The 20,436-nt window shown below is 40.2% G+C and overlaps 1 protein-coding gene across 4 annotated transcripts; it reads left to right on the forward strand.

Moving 5' to 3' along the window:
• Positions 1 to 340: 340 nt before the first annotated feature.
• smarce1 (SWI/SNF related, matrix associated, actin dependent regulator of chromatin, subfamily e, member 1) lies at positions 341 to 20,208 on the forward strand. Of its 4 annotated transcripts, none has more exons than XM_057844070.1 (11): positions 357 to 668; positions 1,213 to 1,261; positions 1,464 to 1,507; positions 1,701 to 1,805; positions 2,528 to 2,608; positions 2,930 to 3,061; positions 11,004 to 11,175; positions 15,986 to 16,158; positions 16,236 to 16,337; positions 19,509 to 19,740; positions 19,840 to 20,208. In XM_057844070.1, exons 2-11 carry the CDS (start codon positions 1,255 to 1,257, stop codon positions 20,043 to 20,045), a joined length of 1,254 nt encoding a protein of 417 aa, XP_057700053.1. In that variant the 5' UTR covers positions 357 to 668; positions 1,213 to 1,254; the 3' UTR covers positions 20,046 to 20,208. The 4 variants fall into 4 exon arrangements, with proteins under 4 accessions (XP_057700055.1, XP_057700056.1, XP_057700053.1 ...); XM_057844071.1 differs by having other exon boundaries at positions 366 to 668; positions 1,701 to 1,799; XM_057844072.1 differs by lacking the exon at positions 2,930 to 3,061 and having other exon boundaries at positions 341 to 668.
• The last annotated feature ends 228 nt before the right edge of the window (positions 20,209 to 20,436 follow it).

Consider the following 20,436-nt stretch of genomic DNA (forward strand, 5'->3'; position numbering starts at 1 on the left):
CCAGGACACGCTGGAGAGACTATGTCTCTTGGCTGGCCTGGGAAAACCTTAGGATCCCGCTGGATGAGCTGGATGAAGTGGCTGGGGAGAGCGAAGTCTGGGCTTCCCTGTTAAAGCTGCTGCCCCCGCGACCCGACCCCGGAGCAAGCGGAAGATGATGGATGGATGGATGGATGGATGGATGGATGGATGGATGGATGGATGGACATCATGCTGCTGGTGGTGCCTGCTGATGGTGACTGCTGGATGTGGGCACTAAGCCTATTTTTAAATAGCAACAAACAAACAAAAAAAGCCTTTTTTCATGTTTTGACGACTGACTGACTGACTGATGTTTGCAAACCACTACAGAGCTGCTTGTGCTTGGAACTATTCACGCCCCACATGAACCACGTGATCACAGGCGGAGAGAATGGAGAATGTCGTAACTCTCTTTGTACGGCTCTGGTGGGTAGTCCGTCATAATTCGTGCAGTCTTGTGACGTAACTGGGCTTCAAATGCAGAACACAACGTTGAAGGCGGTTTGGTAGTGTACGCTATCGTGGTTTGGGGCCTGTAGAGGTGGCATTTTGCTGGACAACCTTTTGTTCGTTTCGCATGGAACCTGGGCCACCTGTCTGTGTCTAACCAAAGCGCATAATACCGTGAAGGTTGACCGTCTTTTGAGGTGAGTTCCCTTTCGATTTGTGTTACTATTCGAATTGACTGTGACCGCTAGTTCGCTTGTTAGCAAAACGCATTCGCTAGCTCAACTTCTGTAATTTAACCTTTATTTCGACATTTTAATTTATGAGATTAACATTCTGGCTAAGCACCTGACTTGTTTAATTCACCATTGACCAGCTACTAGTTTCGGATGCAAATTTGATCAGTTTAAACTCGACGAAAAAGGCGCTATCGTGCGCTCCTATTGTCTGACTTACTTGCTAGCTTGTTAGCCTAGCATGTACGCCAGTTACTTTCCGCTCCATATGAATGAGTCGTTTACTTACATGATGTAGTCGTCTAATATATATACGTTTTGCACTTGGTGATATCGTTAACTGTTCTTAAAATGCATAATTATTGCATGAAATCTCGCAGCCTGGTTCGACATTGTCTCACTCAAGCCTATCCTCATTCATTCGTTCATTCATTCATTACTTGCTTTTTCAAAGCGTTTGCCATAATCGACATAAATATTTATACGTCGCACTAAATGTCTGTTACAGAACTGACGACCAGATTGGATTAAAACCTGTATCTGTGCCAAGATGTCAAGTAAGAAAGTATTTCCTTTGTGTGTGTGTTGCTTATGAGTGGTTGATTTGCCATTTGATACACTTGACAACAGTTGACTTGAAGTCAACAGATGATTAACCAGTGACTTTTTTTGCTTTATAGTGTAATGATTAAAAGATGGAGTATTTTGGCTTTTTATCTGTACTGTGTTAAACTTGATTTGGGCCTTATTTTATTGTAGAAAGGCCGTCTTATGCTCCGCCCCCTCCCCCTGCACCTACCACTGTAAGTACAGCACCACATAACAATTTCACCTTGAATAATGACTTGGTATTTGATTTATGGACATTTTCATAGATTTTTCCGCTTTAGTTAATATCCTACCACAGTTTATTTTTCATTTACCGGCTTCTTCATTAGTTTCTTTTTTATCTTTAAGCCATTTCTCATTTGTGTTTCTGTCCCATGTGTCCATCAGCAAATGCCCAATACTGCAGGGTTTGTGGGGTACAATCCCTACAGCCATCTGGCCTACAACAACTACAGACTGGGAGGGAGCCAAAGCAGCAACAGTCGGGTAACGGTATGAATATTGTCATAGCAAAAAGACAATCGAGCAGCTATTTGTTTCCAGTAAATGGAACACACAAGTTGATCTGAAGGAGTCGTGTGCAATCTAAAGCTGCAGCTGTTCACAAGACTTAGTTTTACTTTGTTTAAACATGCTGTCACTTTGCATTCGGTCTGTTCAAAGTGTTTTATTAGTATGATTTCATCCCTGTAACAAAAGTCTGAAACACAGCAAACTGCTTTTGCTTAGTGCTGACATCATAACAGTGCAGACACTTTTTTCATACATCATTCTGTCTTCAATCGCCGCCAGCCTTCAAATTTTGTATTTCTGACAGCCACGTTAGGTAGCCCATGCCATCCCTGTTGCCATGGAAGAATATGCTTGTTGCCTTGCATGACTTTGGCTGTTCAGTCACTGCATGAAAGCTGTGCTTGGCTATGACAATGGCATCATTCCACAGCACTGGCATAGCTCAGATTTTGGAAGATTCCCTTAGTTTTTCATTTATTTTAATAGGCGGTTGTACTATATGGTATTGCACTTTGATGTGTATTTTTTTCAAAGTAATGAAACATTTTTGGGTGCATGATGTGCTTAATTACCAGAATTTTATTTATTGTTTAAAAATGTGTACAGTATAACGTCAATAAGTATGAATTGGCATGTTTAAAGATTCCTAGTTCCCCTGCCAGATAATATAGGCTATATTTTTTTCTGTTTTCTTTTACCAGAATTCCTCTGGAATAAATATACCAAAGCCACCCAAGCCCCCTGATAAGCCATTGATGCCATACATGAGATATAGTCGTAAGGTAAGTGATATACACTTTTAAATCTGTGTTTTGCATCATCATGTGCGCATTTTGGAACACATGGTTACGTTAATCATTCATTAGTATGTCAGATGTCAACTATTATGAAAATGCCAGTGTCTGCTTATTAAGGTAGGTGTTGTAAAATCTAGTCAGGACACAATTAGGACAGTACCTTTATGTAGTGGGATTTATCAACTTGAAGATGGAGCTTAAAGCACACGGCCTCCTCTGGTTTGTGACCTCTCTGCAAAGAGATAACCACTTATAGCCCCTCCAACCCAACCCAATCCCACCCCCATGTCTGGTTCTCATCACCAGGTTTGGGATCAAGTAAAAGCCTCCAATCCCGATCTGAAGCTATGGGAAATTGGGAAGATAATCGGTGGCATGTGGAGGGACCTCACTGATGAGGAGAAACAGGATTATTTGAATGACTACGAAGCAGAGAAGGTTGGTTGTTTTACAAGGAATGTATATGGGCCTTTTATGACTGATGGTCAAGTGATAAAGTGGATATAAGAAAATGTCTACGCACCCGTGTTAAAGTGCTAGCTCTTTGTGATATGGGGGGAAAAAAGAAACCATGATACATTTATTGTGAGGGGAACTAAAATTATACCACAGTAATTTGGTGGTTGCATAAGTGTGAACTTGAGGGCTACACAGTATTGAGCATCATTGTGGTATATGTGTGCACAATAGTCCTGCGATGTTTTAATATGCAGTAACTGTGGTTGTTAATAAGTGACCAGCAGAGGGACCCAGTTGGATTTCACGCCGATCTTATGGCAAGTTAAATCCTCCAAGCGACACAAACTCACACAACAGCAGCCCGGTACTATATACTCTTCATCTTATACAATAAGTGTTAGTAAGGGAACGAGAAACAATTAAATGCCTACATTCATAGTATAGTTTTTCAAAATGCGATGAGCGAATTGTGTTATGTGTCGACTCATTTTTGTAGGCCATTTAATACTATAAAGGAATGTCAGTTCCACAACAAACGCCACTCCTTCATACACTAACGTAGCAAAGAGCTGCATATGTTCCAATTGTAAACATTGTTTGGGTCGGAAAGTTTGAAAATATCAATTGCTCTTAAATGATCATGAATGTCAGCGGGCTATGTTAGTGGTCTAATGTGGCTAACTGACTCTAGGCCAGGGCTGAAAAAACTCTTCCACACAGGGGCCGTTTACATGGTGACGCTCCGAGAATACGAGACACTTCATGTTGCATTTACATGGTTCAGTGTCCATTCGAAAGATGTTGCAATTCTGTGTTAAAAAAACAAAACAAAAAAACAATGCAGAAAATGTATGCTTCAAAAGGCACAAAAACTCGAACATAAAATTAGGGATGTCCCGATCCAGGTTTTTGCACTTCCGATCCGATACCGATATTGTTTTGCACTTCCGATCCGATACCGGCCTATCTGAGCATGTATTAAAGTTTAAAGTTATTAAGCCTCCTTACTTAGTTGTCAGACTCATGTTGAAAAGGGTTTTAGTACTCTTGATAACAACTAGCCAGCTGAATTAGGTGAGTTTGAATAACACACAATGGTTGCTAACAAGAAACTGACCTGTTTATTCAGTGACAAACACAAAACATTATAAATAACAAACAAATGGCATAGTCAGTCAGTAAAATGTGCAAATAATATTGTAAACTGTCAGTGGAAAATCCCACAAACCCCCCAAGCTATTAGATGCTTTTAATGTTTCGTGCATTAGTTACAATAATTGTATAAAAAGCCTCTCAGGTTTAAATAAACGACTATTTCAGTATCAAGTTAACATTTTAAAACAGTAAATAAAATACTCAAATCCCCTACCATTCTGTATCAGCAGCTTTAAACTACATTCAATTTACTTTTGCGAATCAACTGTTAAAGTTTTTAAAATTGCTCCCGTTATTCCATAATTTCCCTTCTGTCTACTTTTGACATGTGAAAGTTTTAAAACTGTTTTGAAGATAGATTCAAGTCAAGATTTTGCCGATTTAGGAGTATTTTAGATAAAAAGTTAATTACGTTCGCTTGGAAGGTTCACTACAACAGCCTACAAGGGAAGTCTCCTGCTTTAAGATGGTGGCCGTTTACTAACGCACGTAGTTTTTAATGCACGTGTTGCTAACGGTGTCGAGTCTGTAATTTTGCATCTAGTTCTATGTACATATGATATCTATTAGACAAGCATGATGGACGGCATTGCGTCCCAAAGACTGCGCTGTGTATTAGTTCTGCTTTACTTGACATATTTCAATATTTGGAATTTGGATGTTTGTGAATTGTTCTGGAATCTTCCACGGCCGAATTGCTGAAGGATATAATTAGGGCTGTCCCAAACGACTAATTTTCTCCCGATTAGTCAGCCGACTATTTTTACGATTGGTCGACTAATCTAATAATTATTTTTTTTTTTATTTTATTTTTTTTTACTAATTTAGCAATGAAATTTTTGTTGACGCTTATCAATTCACAAAAAACATATTGGAACACTCAAATCATTTATTAAAGTACAAATAAACACGTAAATAACAATAATAAATCACAAATAAACAATGAGTTCAAATGCTGATAGAATTAACTAGTGTAGCATCCCGATTGAAAAGATGGTCTCTTAAACTGATGGTTTACAACTTTTATTCCATCCTTGATGTAAACACACTGTAAAGGCTACGGTGCACACAAATAAAGCAACACAATTAGAAATTAACAAACACTTTTCACCTTTTTACTTTTAAACCTTATTTATATATCAATGAATTGCCTATATGAATTGCCTTTACCTTATCATTGACAATCTCTCCCTTGAGTGCAATCACTATATATTTATGACCTTTTAACCTTATATAATTTTCTATACCATAAAATAAACCATAACATACATGAAATAAACCTTTCAATTAGCATTAAGAACAATACTAATAGCACTTATAGGCCCATTGTCAATGAAACATTATTATTTAGTAAGGCGACAGCACCCTCTGGTGTACAAAAAATGAAAAAAAAAAAAAAAATTACAAACTGCGTGAAGGCGCTTGAGGTGTTTATTCACGGCCGACGTGCAGCCAAGCTTGGCACTGAAGAGACAGGACAGAAGAGCGTACTCTCCTTTGTTTCTTTGAAATAAGTCGATGTTTTGGACACTCTGGTGCGCTTTTTTTGGCTTTGTGCCGCTTTCCTGCTTGCAAACAGAGCATCCGACATTCTAACTTTCCACGCATATATTTTTTTTAACCCTTCATTAACCGTCGACGGCATGTTGTGCTCGTCGACGGATTTACGTCATCGATTACGTCGACTATGTCGACTAGTCGGGACAGCTCTAGATATAATGACGTCTGGGCATGTTGTACCGTGGTTCTAATGCTGCGTTTCAGAAAAGTGGGATGTCGGACTTTTCCGACCTCCGACTAGGAAAATATCATTGGAACGCCACTCGAACTGGGAGGTCCAAGTCGCGAAGTCGGAGAAAAAATAACTACCCCGACTTCCAAGTTGTTTCAATCTGACGTCACTGGACAAAATGGCGCTCAAGAAAACGTACTGAATGATAACACAATAATGAAGTAAATCAAGTTTATTTGAGACGCCATGTGTTTTTTCTCATACAGTACATACTTTGTTGTGCTATGTTTTTATATTGACGATCAGCAAAGGATGTAACTAAAAAAAGGCAGTTTACAGTGTGGGCAATAACGCAGCCGTCATTTATCCTCTACTATCTGATCGCTTATAGGAAGGCAGGTTCGCTGGAGGTCAAAATGTCTTTGGATGGCCAAAATAAAACACACCTCGTCGCGATCAGCCATCTTTGTTGTTTACATTTGCTTGGAACGCTTTGAGGTCGGAACTGGTACCATCCGAGTGGGATAAATCCGACTTCCCACTTCTGGAATGCAGCATAAAAGTGTTGGATGGTGCGTCTTTACTCACGAGAGATAATGGCTCGTCATCCAGAATGAATTCTTCGGCAATGACTTGTTATTTCCTGGGCTTTGGGACTGTCTAGTGCCAGTTTGTCACGCATAGCAAAAGTTTCTGCCACTGTTAGTTGCGTTGGTTCTATAAAAACTTGTTACTGCTTTACCACCACGCTTGACTTTATTGTGCCATATGTTGCACTCTGCCTCTTCGTTTTTGCCGCCCTTTAAGGTGAAATGATCCCACACAGCTGACATTTTTACCGATAGTCTCTCGGTAAATTGGACACTGTAATGTAGTGTGTTGAAGGAGTGCTGTAAAATGTGGACCGGATTTAAAGGAAACCAAAGCAAAAACTGGAATGGATTATGTATATCGGTGCGCTAGAAAACCCGGATCGGAGTTCCCAAAAAAACTGGATCGGAAGTCTGGATCGGAATTTTCTGTGTTGGCCGATCCGATACCGATGCGCATTTTTTTGCCCATATCGGTGTCCGATCCGATCCAAATATCGGATCGGGACATCTCTACATAAAATATATTTGAATTAGTGATGCACGATAATACATTTTTCAACCGATATCGATAACCGATAATTTCCTCCCCCTTTCACCCGATAACCGATAATGTCACGCCGATAATTCTATTCAAATATGTATGTAAAATTTTAAAGTATACAAAGATCAAATGTGTGCTATTTTTTTCCACGTCAAATGTGAACAAGTAGTAAATTCCAACAACTAAACAATGGCAATGACGTTGTGTAATGGTAAGCTTTTGGCAACAATTACTTGGAGAGTAAACACCCAAGTTGCACAAAAATGCCTTTAAAAGTAAGCCATTCCTAATATATATCACATTACTACACTGCAAAAACACCTCCTTAAAACTAGCAGAATTGGACAAAACTGTTGATTGCGCACATTTGGAGGCTAAATCAAGTATATAATTATCGGATTGCATTATCGGTTGAATTTCGTTTTATCTGGATTATCTGTGTGACGTCATAATTGCCATTATCGGCCGATAATTATCGGTGACCGATATTATCGTGCATCTCTAATTTGAATTAAAAATATTATAAAAACAGTAAATTAAAGCCAATGTTCCACCATGTTTGCCGTTTTGAATGTTTACTAGCAGCGACAGCGCATGCTCAAAGTGATGTGGGCAGTGCTAATGCCATTGGAACCAGAACTTTCCATTCACATGGTTACGGGGTAATCCCTGCAATCGAATCGGTCCACATGGAGGCCGAGATCAAAAGTTTGCATCTTAGTCTTCGCCGTCTGCATTCTGCAACACAATCATTGAGTCACAGTGTAGCAGCATCACCATGTAAACGGCCCATAAGTCTGGTCCAATTTATGTTTATATTAGGGCTGTCAAAATTATTGCGTTAACGGGCGGTAATTAATTTTTTAAAATTAATCACGTTAAAATATTTGACGCAATTAACGCACATGTCCCGCTCAGACAGTATTCTGCCTTTTGGTAAGTTTTACAGCAAGGCTTTTTGATCTGTCTAACAGCGAACTCTTGTGGTCGCTTTGCGACATGGTTTATTGTTTTCTTGCCAGTTCAATATGGCTGCACGACATCTCGGGCTGACACCTACGTTGTAATGTTGTGCTTATATGATCCTTGGACAAGATTTGTCCGTAAGTATGGTTGTTGTAAAGAATGTACATATTATGTTAGTAAGCGAAATGTTATATTTTTTGTATGAGACGCTTTTTGTTTATGTTTATTGAACCTGTATAGCGTGCTAAGCTAACGTTGTTGCTAATGCAATGCTTGTGTACTCTTTTTTGTAGTTTTACGACGGTCTAAAGAGGACAATGGTTTGAGGCCATTTTATTAATAAATCAGATGAAAAAGGAAGAACTCTGATTATTAAGGCGTCGTTCACTAGCTGTCTAGCTTTGGAAAAAGTAGACGCTTCGGAGTGAGGACAGCATAGACAGATTTAAATGACAGTAGAGTGAAATGCCCACTACAGTCCTTATGTACCGTATGTTGAATGTATATATCCATCTTGTGTCTTATCTTTCCATTCCAACAATTTATTTTACAGAATATATATATAATTTACAGAAAAATATGGCATATTTTATAGATGGTTTGAATTGCGATTAATTGCGATTAATTACGATTAATTAATTTTTAAGCTGTAATTAACTCGATTAAAAATTTTAATAGTTTGACAGCCCTAGTTTTTATATATATTTTTATAAACAGAACACTTGCACAGCTCATGAATCCCCAACCATGTGTACAGCCACGGTTTCACTCGGAAAATGTACCCACAAGTCTTTACCCCATTAACACTAATGACTCCAAAAAGCAGGCTGGGAGATGGGCAGTGCCACTAGCTATGCTACACAGCCTCCACCTAGCTGTGTAGCGTAGTTAGTGTTAGTGTGAATGGCGCAAAGACTTGTGGGTACAACTATCGAGTGAAACAGTCACTGTATATAGTTGGTGAATTCATGACGAGCGCGAGTGTTTTGTTAGTAAAGGTGTGTAAAAAGCATTTCTGATTATTCTCTTTACTAAAGGAAGGCTAAATTCATTTTTTTTGACTTCCAAAAGGGTTCACAAGCGTGCGGCTCCCAGTGCTGTCTTGTTCCAAAGGTTGCCGACCCCTGCTATGAGCGCAAATGTGATTGGTTATATTTTTTTGTGATTGCCCCTCCCCCCCAAACTTTTAAATTGGGCTTAATCAATTGCCCTACTGATTGTTCGGTGTGCCAGTTTTGTTTTGTGTGTGTGTGTGCAGCTTTAAAATTGTCTTGAAATACTGCTGTACTAGACCTATATCTATTAAAAAGGCATGTTGTAATACCTTAATTTAAAAAAGTTGAGCCAATTTTCATGCACTTGTTTTTCCCTTCTCTGTGCATTGTCAAGGTTTTTGCAGATATTGACAATTGTGTTATTTGAAATTGTTGCAAAAAGTGTCCCTGTGACATTCCCGACCATAGGATATTTTTCAACTTGCATTTGGGAGACTTCAATTATGTGTCTGGGTGCGGGGTTGTCAAGATGGGGTTAACCAGTGCTAGCCATCCAGTTTTGAAGCTACTACGATTTTTGTCTTGGACTCTAGGCCCTGTGACAAGTTTTAATCTCATTAGTTAACCAATTTTGGAGCAATGTTTAGATTTTGTTTTGGTTTCTTTTTTGCTTTGACGAGTCTTCACTAATCAGGTTTACATAGTTATGGATTTTGAGTGCCCAAACCTAGTTAAAATACTCCACATAAATCTTCCAAGTGAAATAGGCTGAACCTAAAATAAATTTCTTTTTTCACACAGGTCCTATATTACTTTTGCTAATCTAATCAGAAGTCATATGCAATACAGCCGTGAAGTTGGCCCCCCATCAGATGCAAATTTATAGAAAAAATGTCATTTGTTTGTGCTGCTACTGTTTTTGAGATATTGAGTCTTTTATAGGTCAATCTGAGGTAAACCAGCCCCCCATTTTGATTAAAAATGGCAACCAGTTCAGGGTGTACCCTGCCTACTGCCCGTAGTTAGCCTGGATGGGCTCCAGCACCTCCGCGACCCTTGTGAGGAAAAGCGGCATGAAAAATGAATGAATGAATGAATGGTGTCAGTCGTTTGTGCTACGTTTGTGCTGTAAATTTTTGTTTGTTTGTGCTGCTATAGTTTTTGAGATCTTGAGATATTCATTTGGAATGATGACGTGACTCACAGCACTTCCGTTGCGGTTGACGAAGTGTACCAACTCTCTCAATTTTTAATAAAAATGGGAGTGGGGGTTGACCTCAGATTGACCTTTAAAAGATTTGTTGATATCTCAAAAACGATAGCAGCACAAACGAATTACATGATTTTTCAACAAATTTGCATCTGATGGAGGTCCAACTTCACGGTGATTTATGCAAGGCATTCAGAAGATGTGCAGTGTTTTACTTATCCCCACATTTTTTAAATTCTATTTTGAAATGATGTAACATCTTTTTTCTCAAATTTTACACATACCGCCCCATAATGACAATATGATTTTTTTTGTAAATGTATTTTTCAAAAAACTACTGAAATTTAACATGATTTTAAATGTTACTGGTTAATTGGATTCTGAACAAGACCGCAACGCTACTAATAAGAGGGGCGTTCACACTTTGCAACCCTGTAATTATTTGTGCATCTCTTTAAAAAAAATTTTTTTTGCAATTATGTTAAACAGGTTATCTTTGGAAAAACCTTTTGAGATGACAAATTTTGGTTGCGGCCTTTTTTTTTTTCTTTTACATCACAGAAACCTGGCATTTGACCAGGGGTGTGTTAGACTGATGTCTCCGGTCGTTGTGGGTCCCTCCAGTCATCATTGCTTCCTGTATAACAATTCTGCATAACCTCTTACCATATCTTGATTTAGCTGGCGTGTCTATCGTTCTCCTTTTAATTCATATCATCTCCAACATAGATTGAATATAATGAAAACATGAAGGCCTATCACAACTCGCCAGCTTACCTGGCCTATGTCAATGCAAAAAGCCGCGCAGAGGCAGCGCTAGAAGAGGAGAGCCGTCAGCGGCAGTCTAGACTGGACAAGGGCGAGCCATACATGAGCATTCAACCAGCTGAGGATCCAGATGGTAAGGGCACTTGGCTTCTACTATAATTTAGACCACACAAACTGCTGCCTTGGTTCTCCGCCAAGTTCCACTTTAGCCTTTTTTATTGTTTGGTTTTAACATTTTAATGTTTTCAAGCAAATTGTCGTGTACAACTTTGTGGTTCTGCATAATGAACATTCTTTTTCCTGTTGTTTTTAAATGGCACACACCCACACAAGAAAATGTGAACTTGAGCTACACCCATGTTAAGGAAATGATGCTCGTGTAGAGGTCTTCCACTCAAAGATAACAACATTGAGGCAATTTACAGATAACAACACTTAAAAACAAGGCAGGGCACAAACTGGTGACCTGCTCCAAGATTCTATGTGCACATTGCTGGTTGAAGGCAATTTAGATCTTTTAAGAGCTACATTTTGCGCGACATGTAGCTTTATTTTGATGTCTGAAAAGAAATTGGGAAAATTTGTCCAGTTGTCAAACCCTGATTCGTCACATTTAAAGTAATGAAGGACAATGTTTTACTAAAAATCACCCACAACTTTGAGACAGTTTGACTCAATTTATGAGCAGAAGCCTCAATGTAAATTTCTAAGCTTGCACAGAGCTTGCCAGTCTTCGTATTCAATGTATTTCGGGCTTTCTAAACCTAGGCGGATTGTGGATAACCAGCCTTTTATAAAGGGGTCATGCAATCGGTAGAGCTTCGGCTCGTCTAACAAGGCCAGGAACCGTGGGCTTTTCAAGTATGGCGCCAAGAAACTTGTCCAGTTTCCTTTTGAAGGCCTCCACTGGTTTAAGGAGGTGGTCTAATTTAGCATGTAGGCTTGAGTAGATACAGTTGAATAGTTTTGGTGCTTTTGATGTAAATGAATTGGCTTCCAATATCCGAAGCATCTTTTTGCCTGCTTTGACTTAAGAAGTGTTTAGGAGAAATCCAAGGCAGTTGCTGTATGATTTCCACCCCAGGGTTGGGGACCAAGTGTTGGCAGATCTTCAATGCGCCAATGATTAGATAGTGCTCATGTCTGCCTTGGAGTGAGTAGATTTTTAAGATATTTTAGTCTCTCCCAGTAGGAAAATTTGCTGATCCGGCAATGGTTTTAGTGAACTTCCACTGGACCGACTCAACATAGTGAAGGAGATGGTACCTTTTCTCGTAGGCACAGTCTGTTTGCATTGCTCTAACACACTTAATATAATCAATCAGGGAATAATATTGTTTCTCGTATTTACTGTATGACTGTTTGCATTACTCTATCACACCCAATATAAAATAGCACTTGTTTAATGAAAACAAGCAGAGTATAGGGCATTAGAGATAAAAAAAACGCCTTATTAAGGAAGCCCAGGGCGTGCATCATACAACTAACTGAGCAAGATCGACGCTGACAAGCCCACGTCTGCACCACCAAGTCTCGCAATCAGTTCTCCTGGACTGTCCACAGCAAATGGCAGAACGGTCTGTCCTTACACGAGGAACACAGGAGAACACCCGATATCCAACTGATAACATGACTGACAAGATTCCAAGAGCCGCGTTCACGCTGAGGTGGCAAAATCCACATCCTCTTTGCCTGGACAACAGTAACTCCCGAATCCTACTGTCCAATCCTCAAACTCACAATAATCCCAAACACATCCTTCTTCCTGCCCACGGCCCGCCCAGCGAGAGCCTTCAAAAAACAATGTTTAACTAAGTGTTGTCATTTTTCTCGGGAACTTTCATTGACGTGGGTGACCTTGCCTCCCCGCCTGAGTGTTTCTGTTTCGCCTTGCCCTTTTGATCTCTGTCGATCCGAATAAATTGTTAAGTTGTTCTCTGTGAGCCTTCTTTAAACCTTTCAAGATGGAGTCTGTACAAAGGGTTAAGACTAAGGTGAACACACAGAGTTTTGCCTTTTGACCGAATTGCCGGGGTCCCGCCAGCCTGGCTCGTTGGATCTGCGACAGCGCGAGTCTGGCTGGCGCGATCCTGGCGGTCTGGCTAGAAGGTCGGATTCCTTCAATAGTTCATGTCTTGCTGAAAATGAAGGCGGTAATTTTCCCGCTGTGATTTATCGTCTCATGTGCATTCGCGTGCGCGGCATATGTGCGGCGGACTTGCTGTTAAAAGTTCGTTTCTTGTTACCGACAGCGCAATGTGCTGTGATTTGGATTCACTCTGTTTTATTGACTTCTGGGTATGTTCGTGTTTATACATTTGAGTTTGCGTGACCATCATTCAATGGGGAGAGGCGGGCCGAGTCCACTGTCGGCGTACAGCAATGAGCGAGAGTGAGGAAGACAAAAATGGATGGAAAATGCTGATTTCCAAGCCAAACACCACAGCCCTGGTGTGGGAATATTTTGATTTTAAACCAAATGAAAATGGCGAGGTACCCAAAAAGGATGAACCAGTCTGCAAAATGTGTTCGGAGGTTATTTCAACAAAGAATGCCAACGCACCAAATCTACATGCTCATTTGAAACACTATCACCCTCTTTAGTTTTCACTGCTTGGTAAGAAAACTGCATCGCAACAAGCGGAGCTTTCCTTGTCACGGCAATCGACAATTACAGAGGTAATCGCTTGATTTCAGAAATACAAACGAGGTCGCGCAAAATGGCGTTCCCTCACGGAAAGTGTAGTCCGCTACATTGCTGAAGAAATTAGACCTTTTTACCTCTGTTTAATGTTGGTTGACACTTTCTAGGTTTGTACTGCAGGTCTTAATGCACGAATCAGATTTTTTTTCGTGTTTTTCCGACTCAAGTGAAGCATTTACTTGACGGTCTGAATGTGACAAGTGGCATAGAAGTGGACCATTTCAAATCCGAGCTGGGTCACTTTCGTATGTGGTCTAAATCAGATCTGGGCCACATTTTTCCAGAATGTGGCTGGCGGTCTGAACTTTCAAGTCTCCTGACTCGGAATTCATGCAGCAATGACGTCAGCAAAGCGAAAGCGGCAGGCAGGCTGGGAGAGATGTAGCTGTGCATTAGCTTCTAGCTTGAACTCTGCTTTTATGCAGAAGCCGGCTTGACCACATTCATAAAAAAAAATAAATGAATAAAAGGATAAGCCTGACAATTTTCGATTTTCATTCTATGTGCCAAATGAGCAATATTTCAGTATTGCTTACGTGGCCGAGACGGGGCAAATTGACACAACCACGTCATGTCACGCACACAAGTCAAGGCTTATGTGCATGCGTGTATGCGTTCTATAAGTCCATATAAACTTTGAATAAAAGACTAAACGGGGATTATTGATGTGTGTTATTTGTGTCCTCTTTTTAGGAATCAAAATCTGATCACCCTGAAATGACATACAGTGAGCATGTGTAATTTGTTTTGATGCTTCTGGCATGCGGGTCACTTTGCTGACTCTGGCTGCGAATTAGTGTGCATGCGTGATACTTGAACGGGCTCCCTGGACAAAGTCTGAACAGGCACGCCAAAAATACAGACATGACACAAAATCGGATTTGTGCATTAAAAAACCTGCAGGATGAACCTAGCCTTAGTGAAGCCAAATTTTTGTTATTGCTACTTAATGTATTTTTCTCTTGTTAAAGTACAATTGTTTGTGTTACTACAACTTTATACCTCTGTACCTAAATGCTTAAGTTATTGAAGTGCAGTTTTATATTTTTTTCTTGCAAAAGACATTTATTCTGTGTTTCTGTGCGGTATTGATATTGAGTACGTTTATTGCGTTTAAATGGGTGTACTTAATGTTACTTAGTATGATTAATATATACTGTATTCATACTGCGTTATTGTTAATTGGTTAGAAAAAAACTTGGGGGGGGGGGGCGTAATAATATCGCATATCGCAATCATTAATGAGAGAATTTATCCCCCACTAAAATTTGTTATCGCGACAGGTCTAGTCAAGAGTAGGTCTCACTATTCCATTATATAGCGTTAGCATGGTGGTCTCTAGCTTTGAAGCACCTTCTGATCCAGCTAGAGAGCTGTGCAGCTCCAGAAACTTTGAGGTTTGTGTCGCTGGTTAATCCGCCATCAGTCTAAGGTAAGACCAAGGTCAGTTGCTGTTTGAACGTGCTCGAAGTTTGTCCCATATGGTCATGGTAGTGGCCAATGATAGTGTTGGAGACATTTGACATTCTCATATGTTTACACTTCAAGGCATTGACTGCCATGCCATTATCTGATGCCCATTTGTGGATGGCATTAAGATCTTCTTGGATGCCTGTATTGACTTCTTGATTGGCCCCCGCTCAGCCAACTAGTTTGGAGTCATTGTAATAGAAGGCCTTTGAAGACTTGACCATGATGTCAACAGATATCATGAATATTAGGAACAATGGACCCCAGGAACATTGCACCACTCCTGAGAGGACCGGGGCCGCGTTGCTCTTGGCGTCCTCGACGATGACTGTTTGGGTCATTCCTGACCAATAGAACCCAATCCATTCTAACAGCCGCCAATGCCGATAGCTTGTAGTCCTTGAAGGAGCTCATGAAACCAGGTTGGGAGCTTGAAATACAGGTACAATCAAGGGTGAATTGCTCTGTTTGATTGCAATTTTTCTCTAGCATTTTGCAGACTATAATGGCGACAGAAATCATCTTCAGTACATATAATCTGTTTTTATTGTGGACAGTGTAGTTTTACTGCAATCAATCTCCCTGTGTCATTGCGAAAACTGTGATCGATGAAGCTAGGATAACATGAAAGGTCAACCAACACAAATGAAAAATTTTGAAATAAACCTATCCATTTTTCAACTAGAGTGGCTTACACGTTTTTTTGTAAATGTAATTTTAACAAGTAGCTAACGGTCAACGTTTTATTTTTCTCTCCACATTTTCCTAGATTGTGATGATGGATTTTCAGTCAAGCACTCTGCAGCAGCCCGTTTCCAACGCAACCATCGTCTAATCAGCGAGATTCTAAGTGAGAGTGTCGTGCCTGATGTTCGGTCTGTTGTCACAACTGCCCGAATGCAAGTCCTTAAACGTCAAGTGCAGTCTTTGATGGTGCACCAGGTATACTTATGTTTTGGAGTTGATACATAGGTCATATAACATCGGTAATATCTATTCCTTTGTGTTTCCTACTACAGAGAAAGTTGGAAGCAGAGTTGCTTCAAATTGAAGACCGCCACCAGGATAAGAAAAGAAAATTCATTGAAGCTACAGATTCGTTCACAAATGAGCTCAAAAGAGTATGGCCTCTTTTTTTATTTATTTATTTTTTTAAACTGTTGGGACTCTCACACAAGGATCATTTTGCATGTTTGCACTTCACGTGGGAGGAGGCCCTTTTGCATGTTTAACTAATAGTACAGTGCACAGCTATGGTACATAGTCGGCCTCCATCTGCCTCAAAGCCACAAGCTTTTGCTAACGCCAGGCCCTTGTTGTGGCAGTCACATAGGTGTACAGTGGTACCTCCACATGGGAATTAAATTCGTCCCAGGACCTGGTTTGTAAGTCGAAATGGTCGTATGTCGGACGGGATTGTCCCATAAGAATACATTATAATTTGATTAATTCATTCCACAGGCCAAAAACTTAGGCTAAATCCTCAATAAATACTGCTGGTGTAATTACAAGTAGCAATTCAACATAGCAAAACAAATAAATTATAAATACAAATCAGAAAATAATTATAATAATGTGCCGAATCGGGATCTAATGTGGCCGCAGATATACTACTAGCCCTATCTGATACAGAAAAAAAAAATGTTATAAAGTTTTAAAGACGTTACTGATACACTGAATTATTTTTACGTAGAACGTAAAAAAACGTAGAAAAAGACTTGTCTTCATTAAAAGCTTCAATGAGTTGGTCCACTCAAATCTGCCCACGCTGTTGAGATTGCTTGCACACACACAATGATTGTCCACTCACACTACCACTAACAAACTGAACGAAGCCTTTCATTGTTTTAATATTGATGATTGTGGCAAAAAAGTCAAGAAAAAACAAAAATCTCAAAAAATTAGCATATCATGAAAAGGTACTCCAAAGAAGCTACTAACCTAATCATCTGAATCAACGAATTAACTAAAGACCACTGCGAAAGATTCCTTTTAAAAACTCCCAGCCTGGTTCATTACTCAAAACCGCAATCATGGGCAAGACTGCCGACCTGACTGCTGTCCAGAAGGCCATCATTGACACCCTCAAGCAAGAGGCTAAGACAAAGAAATTTCTGAGCGAATATGCTGTTCCCAGAGTACTTTACCAAGGCACCTCAGTGGGAAGTCTGGGGGAAGGAAAAAGTGTGGCAGGAAACGCTGCACAACCAGAAGAGGTGACCGCACCCTGAGAAAGATTGTGGAGAATGGCCGATTCCAGACCTTGGGGGACCTGCAGAAACAGTGGAATGAGTCTGGAGTAGATACATCCAGAGCCACCATGCACAGGCGTGTGCCGGAAATGGGCTACAGGTGCCGCATTCCCCAGGTTAAGCCACTTTTGAACCTAAAACAACAGCAAAAGCGCCTGACCTGGACTACAGAGAAGCGGCACTGGACTGTTGCTCAGTGGTCCAAAGTACTTTTTTCAGATGAAAGTAAATTTTGCATGTCATTCGGAAATCAAGGTGCCAGAGTTTGGAGGAAAACTGGGGAGAAGGAAATGCCTAAATGCCTGAAGTCAGTGTCAAGTACCCACAGTCAGTGATGGTCTGGGGTGCCATGTCAGCTGCTGGTGTTGGTCTACTGTGTTTTATCAAGGGCAGGGTGAATGCAGCTAGCTATCAGGAGATTTTGCAGCACTTAATGCTTCCATCTGCTGAAAAGCTTTATGAAGATGGATTTCATTTTTCAGCACGACCTGGCACCTGCTCACAGTGCCAAAACCACTGGTAAATGGTTTACTGAACATTGTATTACTGTGCTCAATTGGCCTACCAACTCTCCTGACCTGAACCCCATAGAGAATTTGTGGGATATTGTGAAGAGGAAGTAGAGAGACACCAGACCCAACTCTGTGGATGAGCTTAAGGCCGCTATCGAAGCATCCTGGGCCTCCATAACACCTCAGCAGTGCCACAGGCTGATTACCTCCATGCTACGCCGCATTGAAGCAGTCATTTCTGCAAAAGGATTCTCGACCAAGTATTGAGTGCATAGCTGATATAATTAATTGAAGGTTGACTTTTTTTGTATTAAAAAAAACTTTTTTTTTTTATTGGTCGGATGAAATATGCAAATTTTTTGGGATAGGGATTTTGGTTTTTCTAGGCTTTTTTGCCAAAATCATCAATATTAAAACACTAAAAGGCTTGAACTACTTCAGTTGTGTGTAATGAATCTTAAATACATGAAAGTCTAATGTTTATCAGTACATTACAGAAAATAATGAACTTTATCACAATATGCAAATTTTTTTTAGAAGGACTACTATAGCGCGCCCAGGTTTCTCTGGCAACATCAAAGCCCGAACAGCTGTCACTCATTGTTAATTTTAACAAGCAATCTCACTCAAGAAAAGCAGCAGGACAATTCTCTACAACCTCTAGCAAAAAGTATGGAATCACCTGTCTCGGACGAGCACTCACTCAGACATTTTATCATGTAGAACAAACTCAGATAAAAAGCTTGAAGAAATAATGAATTAGTTCAAAAGTGCAACTCCTTCCAGAAACACTAAAAGAAATGAATAAAAAACATTGGTAGAGTGGGAAGGTTTTTTTTCATGTTGTTGGCATTGGCTGCCTACGGCGGACAGTATCAGTGCTGCGCGAGTTATTAAATAAATGTTTAAAAACAAAGGTTTAAAAACCCGACTAAGCTGGAGACCTTACTGTTGTTGCAACAACAACAATAATAATAAATCTGAAATTTAAACGTTTTTGTTACCTTAGATTTTAGAGACTGGTGAACTGAGGTCCATTTTGTCAAGCCAGTTTACTCACACCACACTGATATTTTTCCATATCCTTCTTAATTTCAATGTTAAGTGTCCTTTTTCCTCCACCTGCACTAACCTTCTTGGGACCCATGCTTATTTCTCTTACAAGACAATCTGCCGTGCGTCCGACTTGAGCGAAAAGGAAACTGCAACATTGTCATAAATTGTATTTCGAGCGCAAATGGCAAGTCAAGTTTTATGTCTGATGTCGTAAGGATCGTATGTCGAGGCACACTATTCTGATTTGTTACTCAAATTCAATGTGGCATTATTTGGCTGCATTTTCAGCTTTATAGCAGCAGGTGGGGCTGTTTTTCACATTCATTAAATGCCCATTATCTTCTGATCGAAAACTATGAGATGTTGTTGTAAATATGAGCCTCCATTTAAAGGGATGATGGGATTACTGGTGCAAATAATAACTCATTTTTTCCCTTTTTTTTTCTTTTTTTTTTTTTTGTTTTTGTTTCAGCTCTGCTGTATGAAAGTGGAAGTGGACATGGATAAGATTTCTGCCGAGATCTCTGCAGCGGAAGAGGCAGCCCGCAAACGGATGGCTGAACGGGAGAAAGAAGCAAAAGAGGCTTCTACGTGTGGCTCTGCATCAGAAGAAGAAAAGCAAGGCAAGTCGCAACAAAATCCTCTTAGCGACGCTACCAATAAGGGAGGGGAAAATGCCGATTCCATCAGCAAAGATCCTTCAGGTGAGCCATGAAACCAGTGAGTAATCAAGCTGTCTGGTTCACAAAACAAAATATTCTTTTATTGTAAATGATCTTTTCTGAACCATTTCTACAATGCAGGAAAGCAGAAGGCTGCAGAGGAACTCCACGAACAGCCAGGGAGCGAAGAAGGGGCCTCTGAGGACAAGGAGAGCGTCTTAGAGGGAGCCATGGAGGAGGGAACCAGTGATAGCAACACGGGTTCAGAAACCACTTCCGCTCAAACAGAAGAGGCTCTGACTAGTGAGCCGTCAGATGGTTCCAGCAGAGCAAGATCAGCCCACTGAGTCACACACACACCTGTGTCTGAACAATCACTGTTGTTTCATCTGCTGGACGGACACTCGTGAGGTTTATCGCGTCCTCTCAATTCCTCAAAGAAATCATAAGAGAAATCAGAATAGCCTTTTTTTTTTTTTTTTTTTTTAAATAAAAAGCAGTGTAACACAAGTAGGCCTGTCATGATGATCACAGTATTAACTTATCGCCCCATATAGAAAACGGCCGACGATAGTTTTTACTATATCAACGGGAAAATCTATTTTCTTTAAGTGTTTCTGTGATTCTTTTATATGTGCTATTATGCCTGCTAAAAAAAAAAAGTCGATAATGTAAAATGTGATGGTTTCTGGACAACAATCGTGACAGGGCTAACCACAGGAGCCTCTCTGAAGTCCC

The sequence above is a fragment of the Corythoichthys intestinalis genome, chromosome 8 (assembly GCF_030265065.1).
Source record: "Corythoichthys intestinalis isolate RoL2023-P3 chromosome 8, ASM3026506v1, whole genome shotgun sequence".
Lineage (NCBI taxonomy): Eukaryota > Metazoa > Chordata > Actinopteri > Syngnathiformes > Syngnathidae > Corythoichthys > Corythoichthys intestinalis.

Coding starts and splice junctions, on each gene's coding strand:
- smarce1 (XM_057844070.1), top strand. Junction 11,176..15,985: donor ACCAGCTGAGGATCCAGATG/GTAAGGGCACTT, acceptor ACATTTTCCTAG/ATTGTGATGATGGATTTTCA. Junction 16,338..19,508: donor TCACAAATGAGCTCAAAAGA/GTATGGCCTCTT, acceptor TTTTTGTTTCAG/CTCTGCTGTATGAAAGTGGA.